At 35.4% G+C, this 17,741-nt stretch overlaps 1 protein-coding gene across 1 annotated transcript in view; it reads left to right on the forward strand.

The window, feature by feature from the left end:
* LOC116351616 (netrin receptor unc-5-like) overlaps positions 1 to 16,298 on the forward strand; it is a gene marked incomplete at its 3' end in the record, with an annotated part of 43,390 nt that extends 27,092 nt beyond the window's left edge. The window contains exons 2-3 of the mRNA XM_031783741.1: positions 11,769 to 13,184; positions 16,082 to 16,298. Of these exons, the coding sequence (XP_031639601.1) occupies positions 12,582 to 13,184; positions 16,082 to 16,298 (820 nt within the window). The remainder of the gene's footprint in view (positions 1 to 11,768; positions 13,185 to 16,081) is intronic.
* Positions 16,299 to 17,741: the final 1,443 nt, after the last annotated feature.

The following is a 17,741-nucleotide window of genomic DNA, read 5'->3' on the forward strand; positions in this document are numbered from 1 at the left end:
TTTGATTTGATATTCATCGCAATATATTGACCAATGTTGGGTTTTTTTTTAATCTTCTCTACATGCACATGCAAAATGTGCTTGAACTGAGAAAATTGTATATCAATGTGGAATTTGTCATCGATATTACAATGAATGAATTTCAAGAAAATGAACAATACAAATTTTACCAGATGAAAGATACGACAAAAAATAATCAATTTGAAAATATGCGGGTCCATTGGATAATTATAGATATGATATTTTCCTACGGCGAAACAAATTCATTATCAATAATGTGGGAGTATTTTGTTTCAATAAACATTTGGCGTGAAAAAAACACACTCGACAAATTTGTAAAATGTTGACATTTGAACAGACACACACACACACACTCGGTTGGTGTATTGAATATTGGTCTATGCAAATTGTACTCATTATCGAATCGGCACCGTGGCAACGTCGCTCTGAGACTCAAACGTCACATCCACCGAAAGACGCAACAAGCATAATATACGATTTGCGGTTCATTGTTCAAAATGGCCTTTGGTCACAAATAAATGAATACAATAACAATAATGCTCAGCTGCGGCTAATTTTTTTTATTTCGTTGCGTTCATTTTGCATTGTTCTTCATTCAATTTTTCTCATATTTACTGCAAACAGTGTCAATGGACCATCTAAATTAATATATATGAATATCTGCAATCGAAACGTGTCAAATAACATAATGGCAATGGCCATTGGCTTCAAATCAATAAAACAAGTATTCAAACACATTTTTTTCACTCGAAAATATTCAACGATTTAAAAAAAAACGGAAAATTTAATACACAACATGAAATCAAATACGTAAGCGTATTAAGCGCCTTTGAATGATTTCAACACATTTCGAAACATATTAAATTTGAGTCGATCGCTCAGCATGTGCATGCCAAACGAAAGAGCAAAAAAATTAAGAATCGATATGATTCGGATGAAAACCCAAAGTCGTCTGTAACATAATTTAGCTCGTATGAAAAAAAAAACCGAAAAATTAATAGACCGTTTGACATATATGATATTATTGAGTCGAGAACTAAACAATATAATAAGCTGTCAATGTTTTTTTTTTCATTTGATATGATTGGTTTTGAAACTGTCGGTTGCCGGCACTCTCAGCTTTTTAATATTTGCTCCTTCTTTCGGGATTTCTATGTGTAAATTTTCCCTTCTACATGCCTGAGTTTTGCTGCATGCTCGACTGATTTTAATACACTTATACAGTGCGAATAGTATGAGTCAATGAAACCGCAGCAGCAAAAAAAAAAATGCAGAAGAAAAACATACTCAGCATGTGATAGAAATCCAAATAACTGCAATCAAGTCAAGAATATATCATGTGTATCAAATATTAAATTTCTGTGGTACAGATTGTATTGATGCAGTATAAAACGCACATTTGATCGACAATTTCGTGGTTTGCAACTTTAGTCGTTGACGTCTCTCTTTTTCATTTTTTCACTCGATTGAATGGCTTTTCTCTTTCGATCTCTTTTCCTACATCTCTCTCTGCATATATTTCCGTTTCTATTCCACTCTGTTTACCATCAATTCAGCCACATCATGTGCATCGATATCTATGGCCCAATTCAGGTTCGCAGAATCGATAGATGCATATTTGAGTTCATCATAGTTCATACCATATAATATGGAATTTATTTCAAAATATCTCTCGCTATGCCTTAATTCCAATGCATATAAATGAATATGAGCCAACAGTTTCTACTTAATCCGTATTTTATTACAGAAAGTGCCAGCTTACAGATTGAACAATGTTTGTGCTGTCATTCGCACTCAACAATTGTTGTCGATGAATTGAAAATCGTGACAATTGTTGAAGTGGATGCTATAAAATGTTTGGAATATTTAAAACGAAAAAAAAACGGATATTTGTTTTTTGGCATACAAATGAATCTCGGCATTGTGAAGTTTTTGTATTTTGATCGTCCAATTTCTCAACGCACACAGAAAAAACTATGGCAATTTTCAATCTATTCGATGAATACAAACTGTTTATTGAACAACAGAAAATGCAAAAAGTATGTTTTCAAAGAACAGCGAAAATTATTTTGCGTTAAAAAAAATCGACAGAAAGAGAGATAGAGAAGAATAAATGGAGAAAAAAATATTCCTGTAAAAGCATCGGGAAATCCTTTTGTATCACTTATGCACTTGCACACACTCGCACAATTCACACACACACAAATGTGTTCATCGTCAAAAAGTGTAATAAAACCAGTTTTATGATTATGATTATTTTTGTGTATTCTCCAGTCGCTCCCGACATGATTCGAACTATATATATGGATTTTTTCAACTCCCCATTTTTGCTTGCAGTATCATAGTTTAATGTACTTTGTATACATTAAAGTAGTTTGCTAAATGAATATGTGTGTATGTGCAGTAGTTTCTCTTTGCCAGCCGTACTGAATACCAACGCCGGCATTATATTTGCTCTCCTTGAGAAAGGAGAAAAATGCAATATCTTCTATCGCACAGTGAATGAAGCGAATGAAGATAAAAAAAAATACACACAGCGTACCATCGAAAATGTGTGCTATTTCGTTTTGCAACTGTAAACACAAAACAATAATAATAATACAAAAAAATAAGCATGAACAACTGCAAAAAAATTGCTCAAAATGAAAATATCTCTCGGTAGGAAATGGGAAAAAGTGAGGGAGAATTTTGTACTATGCACAAAGCAAAAACGAAGACGCTAACCACAGCAAACTTCGAACGTACTTGAAATGAAAAATTGAAGTGAGTATAATATTGCTATTATATCATCATTAGGTTGTGGATACATTTTTCACGACTTTCTCTCTCTTTCACTGTCTCGCATTCGATCTTTCTCTTCTCAATCTCAACCCTCTTTACCAATATTTCTTCGGATTTTGGTTTCTCTTTTTTTTTTGGCGCGCAGAAGGAAAAAAAGTGAACGAAGAAATGGAGCTGCATCTGAAGTGAAATATGGATTTTCATATTATTGAACACTTCGTTCTCTACATAGGTAGAGAATTCACAACCTATTTCGATCGTTTGTAAGCAGTTTTGTGAACGACATCAACAACAGCAAATAAAAAATCATACATATTTGAAATGCACGCAGCAAAAATGGTTCTCAGATATTAAGAAATTGCAGAAAATATGTTGAAGAAAATGGGACAAAGAAAAAAAAACAGGCGAGCATAAAATACAGTTGCAAAAAGACAAAAAAAATGATTGCATTTTATACTTTCGTCTCGATGAAAAATTCAATTTTCTGAGATCCATCGGCTGCATCAGTGAATTGCAACTCACCTCAGCCGCTCATACACTTTTCCCACATACAATGATTTTTGTGGAGCACAAGCAATTTCCCACCGCCACCGATACCATATTTATTTCGTAACGTGTACGCTACTTTTCGTTCTATTTGCATTGTCCATTCGTACCCGTACGTATTGGATTCGTTGTTATTTCCTTGAAAGCTTTTGAAAATGAAAAAAAAAAACCGACAAAAAAATTATGCAAAGAATGAAATTTCCTCCTTTCAACTTGTTTAGCTTTTTGTACGCATAAATTATTGCATATCATGCATACGGAAAAATTTGAGCCAATAAAATGTATGTACGGAGAGAACAAGAGAAAACATTGGAAAATGAAGACGAAAATTTATAGGTGGCCCTTTTTAAAAGGAGTACCAAAATAAATAAGAAAAAAAATCAACCGTAATTTTGAACTTTATGGATAGCGGAAAAAAAAGGAAATGTTGTGTACCAAAATGAGATGGCCATCATAGTTTATCGATAGAAATCGACTATTTCCATTGGCTGGCTCACTTTAAGTTTTGTACACAGAATTTAGCCGAATTGATATTCAGTTGAGTTATTTCAAAGTGTCTTTCGACTTTTCGATTTGGTGCCATTTATTTGGTGCGGACTAATAATTTTACTTAATCTATTTCATTAAAAATATGAAAACATACATCATCAACATGATGCTTGAGGGGAACCAAATAAATGTCACACAGATCCAAAGCTGAGTATCCAATCAAATATACTCTAGCATGGTATTCATGAAAGGTGAAACATCACCATTGAATCAGACTCCATCCGTTTTTTTATAGCTTCGATAAAAGCTGATCCATTTCGTATATTGATTACGAGCGTACATTTTTCATTCTTTTCTCCTCCTTTCACAGCATACCAATTTCCAATGTATATTCGGACACACAATTCTCTGGGTCTGAACCGGAAAATCAGCTATGTTTTCACACAATCACCGTCGGATATTGTCGATTTAGTAGATTTTATACGCATATTTTCAAAGGCAAAAATTATGTAAATACCATGAACAACATCCTGAAAATCCGGTGAAGATTCACAAGTATTTTTCGGTACAACAGAGATTTTAAATATCCAAGTCATTTTGCTTTTTTCCACACATCTAATACCATTAAAAGCGAAACTATTCGTCGGGCATTAGATTTGAATGGCATTTCAAACGACGACGATGGGAACAAAAAAAGGAGGAAAAAAAGTGCCGGAATGGCGCTATGATTTTATTACAATGGGAAAATTTTCTGCCAAATGTCCTACCACAAGTAATGGCCGGAGTTGAGAATGAGAGGCGATATGCTTTCTTAACGGTAAACGTACCATACAAATATTCCAAAATGCGGAGAGTAATGGGAGACGTTGGCCATTTCAATGGTTTTCTTCGTTTTTTTTTGTTATCGTATGGGTGACTCGTGTCGACTCCTTAAACCATGTGTGAATGCCCATTTGAAATCACTGAATTATTTATGCGTAAGTTCATATTCGATAAATCAGCACGTAACACATGTTAACTTTCACCCAAAAACATGGGGATCATGTAACAGTCACACATTCACAATGGGCAAATTCGATATATACACAACTATACATATTCGGCTCAACCATTTCAGGAATGTTTTGCTTGGCACATTTGCAGACGACATCAAACCATCATCATCATCATCAATACGAATTGCCAATCGTTGTCGATAATACTGGAATAAATATTAGAAAATTTCAGGCAACCAAACACACATTCACGTCGACAACCAGAATCTTATTCACATGAATTTTATAGATCTGTGAAATCGCAACGACGAATAAATGCAGTAACAAGATTGGCCTTAGATCTGAACAACGATCTATTATACATATAGACAGCATTCGTTTACACAATAGTGACTTGGCTGTCATTGTCCAAGCGCAAAATATTTTTAAAGAAGAAGAAAAAAACGAACACCACCGAGTAGCATAGAGTAGAGAAAAAAAGGGAATATACATTATATAGACGGAATCTGGAATTTCGTTTCAATATTGGCGATTTATTTTTATTCGGTTGGCATTTATCCGATGCGCCGTTTTATTTATTGTTGTTGTCATCATCATCCATTTATACATAGCTCTCACTTTTGCTTATTCGTTTCTCACTCCTTCTTGCTCCTATTCTTCAAATCCAATCTTCATGATTGAGGTGATGGTGGTGTTGCTGTTCTTCCGATTCTTACTGTCGTTTTCCATTTCATGTTATGATTCACACTGCATATCAAAATGAAATGAGTTGGAAAAATGATCAGATAAAAAAAAATTCCATCGCACAGTACAGTATAACCGGTGAATAAGCATTGGAAAACTAACCAGCTATTGACGCTAAGCGAGAGAGTGAATAATATTTTCGAATACACGAAACGACATAAGAAAAATAAAACCGTTTTGCAGTGAAACGCTGTGTCACATAAACGATTTTACCCGTTGCATGACCAGAAAAATATGTGTGACAACAAATGAACGGCATTGACAAAAAGAAAGCACAAAAAATAGTGAGAGATGAAGAAAAAACGATAAAAAAAATCGGCAACAAGACATGAGAACAAGGCAATAACAATATTAAATGGAATTATGAGTTAACCAAGAGACAAACTACTGTTCTACTGTTTTTTAATATCGTTTTCTCTATGACTTTGTATGCATGAGTACGTCGGTGGACAAATCAACACATGAATGAACAAACTGTATGAGCGTGTGCGGGCACACCAAATGCGAAAAATGAAAGAAAAAACTCCATCTCTATCACTTTCCGTGTGTTTATCTTCTCGATGCACGTAGTCTTCTAAGCATCCAGTTGTGAATTGCACATCGAATGAAACAAGATAGAAAACAATAATGTGTTTATTATTGTCATCATTTGGAATTCTATCAATACGTGAGTGTATTTGATTGAATGATTGTTATATGTGTTTGGAATGGTTTTTCTTGTGCGCTTCAGTCGCATCATTTTCAAGTTCATGTCATCGCGTTCATCGTGCAATTTTTTTTTTGCTCTAAATTGTTTTTTCCCTTCTCAATTCAAATCGATATATTTTAAAACGCAAGTCAAGCTGTGCCCGTCTTGGTCGCATTCAAGATGAACCAAAGGACAACGATTTTTACGCGGTTGCACATTAAACACAGTATGATGTCAATGTACTTTGAGATTGAAAGCAAAGCGAACAAGAAATTTCTTCGAGAAAAATGGACAATATCTAAAAGGTTTTCTTTTCTCTTTCTCTCTCTATCTCTCCCCGTTTTCTTTTTCTATTTTTTCATTCTTCTACTTTATCCACATTTCGTTAAGTCGTTACAGAGAGATCCTCCTCCGCTTATATTTTCCGTGTTATCGACATTGAAATCGCGCGCCCGCTCTATTAAATGTATATTGAACGGATTTTTATTACTAAGCCAATATGTTGCTAATGTTTTGAACACATTACTCTTTTCCCCTTTTGTCTTTCGGCCCGACGATTCCAAATGGCGAAAATATTGGACGGCAAGAACGAAACCAAATTGAAAGCGAGGAGAAAAAAACGCCATGTATATAAAAACGATAAGATGATTTCAAGCCATTGTATATTATTTCAATGGCACATTATTATTACGGAATTTCTGCGCTACTTGGATTTTATTCGCGTCATATTGACTCAATAGAATCTGACTTCAAAACATGTGCGCACAAACACACACACACACAATATCCATACTAAAATATTTTAGACATCGATTCATACAATTCTTGTTGATCTTTTACTTTTGTTCACGATTTTCAATGATTCCACTTTGTTGATTCAGTTCATTTTTTCTCTGCAACCTTTTATTTTAAGATTTTCTCTCTCACTCCGGGCTTCGTCGGTTTTTTTTTTTTTTTTTTTTTTTCATTATTTAAGGGCAATGTGGGTGAAGAATAGCGAGCTTTTTGTGGTTGTTGATTATTTGCCTATTTACGGGAATTTCATCTTGTGTTGAGTTGTGCAATTTTTTCTCTTAATAGATTCTTTACACAACACACACACAAAAGGTACGGATGATGACGACCGTATAAAAATGGGAAATCACTGAAATTTGAGACACAATACAAGACATATTCTCATTGCATTGACGTATTAATATCGAGAGAATAATAATGAAAAAAATAAACAACAACAAAAATTACAGATGAATGAACAAAGGAGCAAATTTTCATAATGATCATGTTACATATCAACTCAAATTGGAGATGTGCACCAATTTGAATGTCGCTATTTGATGGCGGAACGCAACACGGAAACAACAACAACAGCAGCAGCAGCAGCAGCAGCAGCAGCAGCAGCAGCATTGGTTGAAAATCTCGATACGAAGAATTTCAATTAAAACTGCTGTTACACAAATGAGAACAGAATGATGCGACTGATCACATCAATATTGAAGGCATATTTCATATTTCATGACATTTTCCATACATAATTTTCTTTCGTTCTATCTTGGAATATTGTGTCTTTAATATTCAAGTAGTTTCATTCAAGTTTTTTTTTCACTTTAAATGTTGCGCAATAGAACATAAGTCGTAATAGCAGCACTTCAAATATCTCTTTCAAAAAAAAAATATTTCATCACTTAATTTTTTGTTGTCATTTGCTTCGAGTTCCGCCCGGAATAACCATAAAAATACGCTTTTGAAATATGTATCGATGCAATTGCTGAAAAATATATGCAGTGACACTCGACATAGTCTAGCCAAACCCAAAAAAACCCAACATCGATTGAAATGGAAACATCTATTACTGTTGCTGCTGTGGCCGATATTGCAGCTTTCATCCGATGTGTGTGGATCAGTTTTTATAGTAATTGCCATTCGTTCATTCTCTTTTCACTTAATGAAACGCAAAACGATGGCGATAGCAAAAATAAAATGTGTAAACGAAATCCATAAAATCCGACGCATAACTCACCCTTTTCACCAAAATCCATTTCTTTTCATTCCCATTGTGTGTGTGTGGATGTGCGTTGTTCCGTTCTCTCACTCTCCTTGTCCATATTGATGGCAGTGCAAGGTTTTAAGCAGTAGCACACTGGTGGCTCTGGAAAAAGGAAATGTTCTCTCAACAGGAGGTAATATTTCATTGAATAAATGGTCGTTACCATTCTTCGTTTCGCTCTCTCTCTCTTTCTCTTTCAAGCGTATTTTGCTCTGTGTGCTATCATGATCCTCTTTGCTCTTCCGTCTCATATACTCACTCAGTTCCTCTCTTTTTATCGCATCTATCTTTGTTACCCGTTTACTGTGTGAATCCACTACATCTTCTTTGTTTGATGCATCTGTTCGGGCTGGTGAGTCAGTGCGAAGAGCAAGTAAACCACTTTTCTTTCATCATCTTGCATGCGATATTCATCCACTAGATGAATAGAAATAATGATGGCGAGTGGCTATGATACAACGCCAAAAATAGACAACTTCGAATTGAACAAGTGAAAAATAAGAAGAAAATGAGAAGAGAAAAAAAACCTGGTCGTTTCACTCAAAACATACATATATAGTCTGTTTGGAGTCGAATGTTTTGCAGCTCAAAATGATTTCTTTCACGTTGTCATGGTACGAGGGCGATAGTGTTACATTTACAATCCGTAAATATGCGAAATGCGGCAAATAGAAGTATCATGAAGCACATCATGTACAATCTTTGTATGCCAAAAGTGATTGCAGTAGAGGAAAAATCCATTACACCTTCTTCTCTCGAAGATGTGGCATATACACACACAAACACAAACACACCATTCAGAAACGAACAACCACTAAATTGGCTTCATTCTTTTATACTTTTCATTCTTTTGTTGTGCAACGTTACTCTCATCTTAATGTCGGTAGCGAATGAAAACTAGCAAAATATCTATGACCACTTTTTAGTGGCAAAAATAGATTTTAATTTTCGCCAAAGCCTTTGGTCTAAGCATCAAGTTCGCGTAAAGCTTATACGTTCGTTCGTTCATTTGCTCTTCCATTTGAAAACTGGGCGCTAAGAATGAAATTTATCGGTGATTCTAAATCAAACATTCCGTAAAATGGAAAATCGTGTTGCATTAGAAAATCTTAACGTGGTATGATAAAAGAATAAATATGTTGTTCGTTTGAAATAAAAATGATAGTAGAAAAGCGACTGAAACGAGTAACGATAGAATTGGAATAAAAAAAATAGAGCACATACCGGCGATTCTTTGTGCGCTCAGTGTGTATTTGCTGCAATTGAATTTGCTGGTTACGGCACATGGTGCGCGCACACTTTCCATTTGCCCGAATTGCAATCGAGTTCAAATGAGAAGCATTGTGACGCGCTGAATGAATGCAATGCTGATGCGCTTAAGTGGTGTGGTGCAAAGCGCATTCCAACAAAGTGTTACCGGGAAATTCAATGCCGCCGTTCCTTATTTATTTATTAGTTTCACGATGTTCATGGTTTTTTTTCATCAACGGCACTGTTATTCTCGTCGTCGTCGACGATGTACAGCATTTCCATTTCAAGTGTTGTTGTTTGTATGTGTCTCGAATTTTCACATTGTTGTTTACATAAAATCATGCAAGCCAAGACCATTCATGTTCGATTCGCATGTTTTGCTCGTTTATTATTTAGATGGTCGTTTTCAACGAGTCGAATATTTATTGCGCGTTGTGAAAATTTAGCATGCAATCAAAAGCTGAATTGAACAAATGCGCGCGTTCACCATTTGAAATGAAAAACGTTCCTTTGTGTGCAAACCACTTTAGACACATAGAGAGAAAGTAAAAGAGTGAGAGCGACAGAGAGAGAGAGAGAAAGAGAAGTGAATGGCAATAAGGAATCCTTACAACGGAATTTTCATTTGAAAAACCATGTTCGAGTCAACTCACCGTCATGAAAAAGAGTCAAAACGAAAGGAAACCAAACCTCAACCAAAATGTAATGTAGAATGCACATGTGAACAGAAAATGCAGACACGAACTTCACCATTGATAAGATTAGAAAATATTGCTTTAAAAACCCAAATTGTTGTACATATATATAGACTGGAACCACTTAACACACGAGAATGAGAGAGACACACAGACAAAGAAAAAAAAATCAATTAAACAAAATCGAAGAAAATTCTTAAGAAAAATCAGAACTTGGCTCACTTCTAAGCGTTTTTCACCCAACTTCAAATCAACGGCGGCGATTTCTTTGAAATAGATAAGAATTTATTGCTGATGTTTTGGCTTGTGAAGTAAATCGAAGCAAATGTCTTTTAAGCGTATATCTGTGTATGGGGAGTTTTATTTTTTCTTCATATAGTTGTAAAGCGAGTGTGTTAGTGTTTTGTATTGTATGTTTAAAGATGTATGGCAATTGCCATTGAATGTTATCGCATCACTTATATCCCATACGATTTGAAATGGCATCACTTATTCCATCCATATATTATGGAAATACTTGAAATTCTAAAAAAGTCGCTGGTTATCAGCACAACACTACTTATAAGAACAAAATAACAACAGCAATAACAAAATTTATCTTACATTAAAAAAGAACTATTTTCTGCCCCAAATTTCAAATTTTTTTTTTGTTCTATTGTGTATGTGTTACAGTTTTAACAGTTTTATGGTCTTTTTGTTGGTCTTGCAGCACCGTTGTTGATGTCGTTCAATCGATGTGTATGCGTGTGTGTGTTTTTCATGTTATTCCTTCTTTCACGAACCGGAGAGGGCGAGGGTCCATTCACTTATGTTTATATTTCTCTTTATTGTTAACAATAAAACAACGTGCAGAGCATGTATCGGCATTCGATACTAATTTATAGGGCATGTCGACACGGCTTGCGATAAAAATCGAATGGGCTCTCTTCAAATAAAGCAGGACGATGAAAATACCTCACTACAATCGACTGAGCGCGATCTCAATGGACTAAGCAAAGAGAGGGAGAGAGAAAAGAAAGCGACCATGAGCGAGTGAATGAATCGGATTTAAGATGGCATGTATAAGAAGGCCAAATGTGCACACATTCACATGATATTAAATAAATATCTCTGGCCAAAAAGATTAATGTCCAGCATTCACAATCAACGAACGACCCTTTTTCTACTCATTTTTCTCTGCTCTTATTTTATTTCATTGTCGTTCGGCCAAATGATAAGAAACCAAAACTCTTTAGCCAAACATTGCCGTGCGACGAATATAATCACGCTAATAAAAATAAAATAAAACAGTAACATAATGAGCCAATGCCAAACGCACATTTTTCTCGCGTTTGGCTCATTCTCTTCTCGTTTTTTTTTTTCTCATCTCACACTCATATTCTTTTTCGTTCGTCCACATTTTGTGCAGAAATTCATTCTGCGTGTATAAATGTTTAGTCTGTACAAATAAATGCAATTAACACATTTCATTTTCTTTGTAATAATCATGTTTTTTCTTCTCTTTTAATTTACAGATGATACGTGGGTAATGCGGCTACCATTGTGAGCATCGTGCAAAATATAAAAATAAAACGGCAACGAATCAAGCTTCAATGATATAAGTTATCTCATGGTTTAAAAGCATTGCACCTTGCTTTATTTGCTGCTGACGTATTGTTTTTCTTTTTGTGCTCGTCGTCAATTGCCAAGCAAACATTTTAAAAGTAAATAAAGCACAAATTCAACGTAACTGAATTCAAATAAAGTATCAAGCTGAAATAACAATCGAAATCTTAAATCCCAAACTATACACATCGGATCGCGCGCTGAATTTTTTTTTATTTCAACGAGCATCAATACACCCGCAGCAACTTCGTTTCACTTGGTCGATTCGACAATATTTATTTTTTTTTTTGCATTCATTCAGTTTGGCCGCATTTGCTACTGCAAAAAAGACCCTTTGTTTTTAGTTCAGCTATCAAATTAAATATTGGCCCCGGTTCAACAGAGCAAACTCCGCAGAATAAAAAAAAGACGGGTAGCCAAAATACGTTCCAACAAAACAAACAGAGCACACAAATTTTGGTGCGTGGCAAAAAAGACAAGTAAATCCCACATTTGCATTGATATAGACAAAAGATACATACCGATCCAACTCAAGAGTGAATATACACCGTATGTGTGTGTGTGTGTTCAAATGAGCGGTCTAAGCCAGAATCGGCGATAAAAATTAATTGGCCGTGAACGATGCAAATTATGTTAACACACCACCACCACAGTCGTTGTTATTATTATTATAGCCATTATTGTTTGAATAGAGCGATTTCCGAACGTCGAACGTCATAGAAATGTGCAAGCCTACACAGTTTGTTATTATGTCTTTAGTGTTGTTTATGACAGTGCTGCTCATTGGCGCTGTGTCCAATGAGTCAGTGAATAAGGATAAATCAGTATTGCCATCGATTCCACCACCATTACCATCATCAAGCGTTCCAGTTGCATCGGTGGCGGCAGCGCCGGCAATACCATTGTCACCAGCGCACGGAATCATTGCCGATCACATGGATTTGCCAACGAAATTTGGCGACGAAGACGATGTGATTGAGGGAAAAGCAGCAGCCGAAAAGAAAGCATCCGTAAATGCTGGCATTGGTTCGTCTGCCAGCCGAAATGATGACGATGACGAACATTACGATGAAGATGATGATTTCTTAAGTCGTCACATTTCTGATAAAAGTAGAAGTGGCGGATCACATCATCGCGACAACGACGAATCAGAAGTTGATTATGACGACAGCGATTTGGGACCGACATTGGATAATTTCGGTGCAAAATTGGATGGAAGCGATGCAGGCAATGAATTGCCAATATTTTTAGAGGAACCACAAAATGCTTATGCCGTTCGAAATCGAGCCGCTACGTTAAAATGCAAAGCAGCCCATGCATTAGAGGTATGTTATTATCATTTTATCTCATCACCAATACTATTTCATTACAGTTGAATGATTTTTGCCAGCTCACACCACGGTCTCGAAATGCCAAAACAACAGGCAACCGCTCAGTAAGTGCACGCGCACAGAAAAAGAGAGAGAGGGAGAGAGAGAGAAAAAAAAACAAACATGCATTGAATATACAATCACATATTCAGGTTTTATCTGATCACTTTTTAATCACGTTAAATGGAAATGCAAAAGCAAAACGCATTTCGAAGGGAGAACGGGACAAGCGGGTAATCTAAATGCGCATATAATATAAAAAAAGAAACAGCTAAGTCGGAATCTTATTTTCAACATATCGATTTCCATTTGCCCGAAATCAGCATGGAAAAAGAAAGAGAAATGTCACCAACGCATTCGGTTTTTTTTTTTCGTTGTTGATATTGTGCGTTTTTTTCTTCTTCTTTCGCTTCTTCGTCATATGTTTTTCGTTATACATCTACTACATATTCATAGTAAATTTACACACAAAAAAAGAGACCAAAAGAATGAAAGAAACGGAAATTTCATTCGTTGAAATTGCCTCCTTTCAGATGTGTAATCTGATAATCGAAAATTGGTTTAAAGTGCAGTTGAAAATTTAGTGTTTCACCCCTCGTCTCTTCTCACTTTTGCCATTGGCAATACGAATGTCGTCATCATTACCGTTCCTATTCTCATTCACCTTTTCTAACATTTTCTTCGTTAACGTTCGGTTTTGGACGTTTGTAACGCAATTTATGCGATATGGTGGCATCACCCTCTCTCTCTCTTTCAGCAAACAATATTTGGCGCGCTTGCATTGTGCGCGCACATCATACGTATTTCCCAAAGCGCATTATCTAATGAAATTGAAATGCGTCTGCTTCTCAGCTACACACATAATTCTCTCATTCTTTCATTTTCTATTATTTCTTTTTTCATTCCTTTTTTGCCTGGAAATTTATTCTCCAACTTCAATTGTTTCCACTCGGATTCCGTTTGCGTAAAAAGATATCGAAAAATAAATAAATAAGCAGTTTGTATGAACACCATGAATATTTGAAAAAAAAAAGAAAAAAAAAATACATAGAGACAGATAGATAGATGGTGAGAATAGAGAAGGTAAAGTGTACAACAAATGGAATATGTTGCTATGACGATGCACAATCAGGTCCGAATGGTAACAATGTTAAATGTAACCTGTAACCGATGCCGTTTTTTTTCGATGTAACCTGTACGAATGAAATCATAATAGCAAGCAAACAAGCAGAATATGGCAGGTAGTCAAAATTAACGATAATGCGTCCAGTATTTTTCGTTACCGAAATAAACATGCACTTTATCCAAAGTCATAAACGCATTTGTGTAAGAGAAAACTGATATTGAACATGAAAAATAAAACAAAACAAAAAATACAACATACATGAATGATGGTTCGTTTTGATATGCTTTCAAATGTACAATCAACATCGGTCCTGGCGCCGTTCTAATCTTTTTGAAAGGTTCACTTCACATTTTAACTGAATCATCGTACCGAACGCGCCACACCACAGATATGCCATCGGGCTTCACCAATCTTGATGAGTGCATCGTCTTTTTTTTCTTCATTCGGTCGTTTTTGTAAATTGTTGTGCCTTCTAAGAAATCGAATATGAGTGACAAACGAATTGTTACTGATGACAAAATAATATTTACAGTTTTCCTGTTTTGGCTTTTTACATTCAATTCTTTGCCAAGAATCGACAACTTTCTTACTTAACGCACTCTTAATTCTTCAACGTTGGTACTCTCGCGCTCTCTCTGTGTCTCATAAACACACTCACTAGCCTTCGTTCTTCTCATGTATATGCTCTGCGCAAACATATTGTTACACTTGAGATGAAAACTATTCTCGCTGCTCAGACATGTGTGGTTCCACTTAATAATTTTCGATTGCGTATATTGTTGCAACGGTTATAGTTTCAAATGTGTCTCGACTTTGTCTTACTCGCTCTCTCTCACTTTTAACTCACACATTCTCTATTTCCTTTTGGCTGCTTTTTTTTCTCATCTGTTTTCGTTCAGTTTTCTCGAACATGAGATGAAATGTATATTTGTTTAACATTTTCCGCTGCGGCTACTTAAAAATTGACATATTTATTTATTTATTTATATGTATCCGTATATTTGCTCGAATAATTTGTATGCAATTATATGGTGCTGTGAAGGAATGTTTCCATTTTTCGTTTTATTTCATTGCACCGCAAGAAGGCACTTAATACCTTGTTCGATATTCTCTTATCTCTCTGCCAACAGACCGAAATGAAGGCCGCATAAGTTTAATGCCGCACGAATTTAACACAGAGGAAGTTTTAGTTTTGAAAGAAAATGAAAAAAAGTGCAACATTGACGCACGCAATGTTATTCTATGTAATGCAATTATGCGTTCCATCAAACCGGGACTGATTCCTTGAATTCTCCGCGCACCATTGTTTCGATATATACCATTTGCGGTCATGTTTGCTTACACCTGCCGCCGGCCACTAACTTCAATTCAGTCTCGTTTAAAAGAATTTCTGTAATAGCATTTAAAAAAAAAGAGAGAAACAAATGTGTGCACGGCAATGCAAACACCAAAACGGAAACAAGTGAGAAAGTTCGTAATTTATGTGTTTTTCATTTTGGTCAATGTGCACACCAGAATAATTACAGTAATCTTATTGCCGTCAATTCGGTGTGAATGATGGTGTTTCGGATATTTCGTTCGTTCTTGTTGATTGAAAATCACAAACACATGCACACGCACACCAACAATTAAATAATCAATAAATTTCATTTTAATCTCTCCATTCATATGATTGATTTTTCCTTATTTTTTAAAAAATCTTATTTCATTCTCTCTTTTTTTGCAGCTTACGTTCAAATGCAGTGGCAGTTCACATCCACCACCATCACAATTAGATTCACATGTGGATCCACATACTGGAGTTTCATTACGGGAAGTGACCGCCACTATATCGAAAGATTTAGTGTACGAATATTTCGGCAAGTCACCGTTTAAATGTGATTGTCATGCGTGGTCACCGCGTGGAAAGGCAAAAAGCCAGTCGGCTACCATTGAAGTTGCATGTAAGTGATTCATTTAAACATTTTCTTGTTCGTCGGAGGATGCTTTTACTATATTACGGGTGGATGAGAGAAATCACTTGTGGTCATGGGCAGTTGTGTGGCATGTGTTTTGTTTGACATTAATTTGTAAAAATGCTGAAATGTACGCCAAGAGAATAAAAGAGTTTGTACAAGAACAGCAGCATCACAGTACGAGTTATATGTGCAGGCACACTGGCAAACATGCATTTTAACAAAAGATATACGCCTCATGCTGTTCATATATATATTTTTTTAAATTATAACAACAACAACAACAACAACAACAATAACAATAATAATATGTTTTATTTTATATCTTGGGCTTGTCCGCGTTCGATTTTTTTCTCTCCAATATTATGTGCTCATGTGCATATAAGAAGAATTTAAAAGAATTAACCTTGTGTCGTCGCTGTATTACCACCACTCGCACATACACACACACACACACTCACACACAGAATATTGATAATATTTAGGGTTTTATTTGTCACCGATGTTTTGATAGTTAATGTCTGCGTACTGTTATTGTTACACACATGGTGATGCATGTTGCTCTTGCATTTTAATTTATTTGCAGGCGCGCGCGTATAGAAAACTCCTTTTTCAAATAGAGTTAAAATGCGGGTTGAATGAATGCGCATACACATGCATGCACGCAATAACAACCGGTAAAAATATTTGTGATATTTTTTTGAGTCTTTTTATGGTTGTTGTTTTTTTTTTCACTGAAATCGTATATTACAGTGAGCTCACGCGCGCACAGAGAAAGAGAATGACAGACCATCCAATGATTGCCAATGCCAACATCATTCATATTCTCTCTGGATTCGATATTAAAATAAAATTCAATATGTTCGATCGAAACCATTTAAATGATAATTTCGGAAACAGAAAATATCATTTTACTGCATACTGTGTAGTGTGCTGGCTACCCCATGGATTTTGATGCGGAAAATATTCAATTTAATTTGAAATTCATTAATACTATTACTGTTATTATTTTATGTATTTTTTTTTATTTGAAACGATTCAGCTTTTTTTAGTTTTTGGAAAAAGATGCGAATCGAATAAAAACGCTTCAAACCTCCGAGAATTTCGTGGTTTTCTCAATCGTTAACTGAAACATGTGCACCATTTTGATCGAACCGAATCAACGTTTTCGTAATGAAAATGTTTTCTTTCCTGGTCATAATTTATTGTTTGTCATAAAGAATTTAGCGCTTGCAGAAAACAAGAGACGATGAGATGCAGTATTCTTGTAACCGAACCAATTTTTTTCTTCTCGTTTTTCTCTCATTTCAACTGGAAGCGACCTGGTACAAAATGTTGCCACATATAAAATCGTTCAACATTTTAACTCTCTAATTTAGCAAACAGAGCAAGCGAGCACATAAAATGAAACAAAAAAATCAATAATAATTC

The sequence above is a fragment of the Contarinia nasturtii genome, unplaced genomic scaffold, assembly GCF_009176525.2.
Source record: "Contarinia nasturtii isolate CC-2019 unplaced genomic scaffold, AAFC_CNas_1.1 Cnas_scaffold_5855, whole genome shotgun sequence".
Lineage (NCBI taxonomy): Eukaryota > Metazoa > Arthropoda > Insecta > Diptera > Cecidomyiidae > Contarinia > Contarinia nasturtii.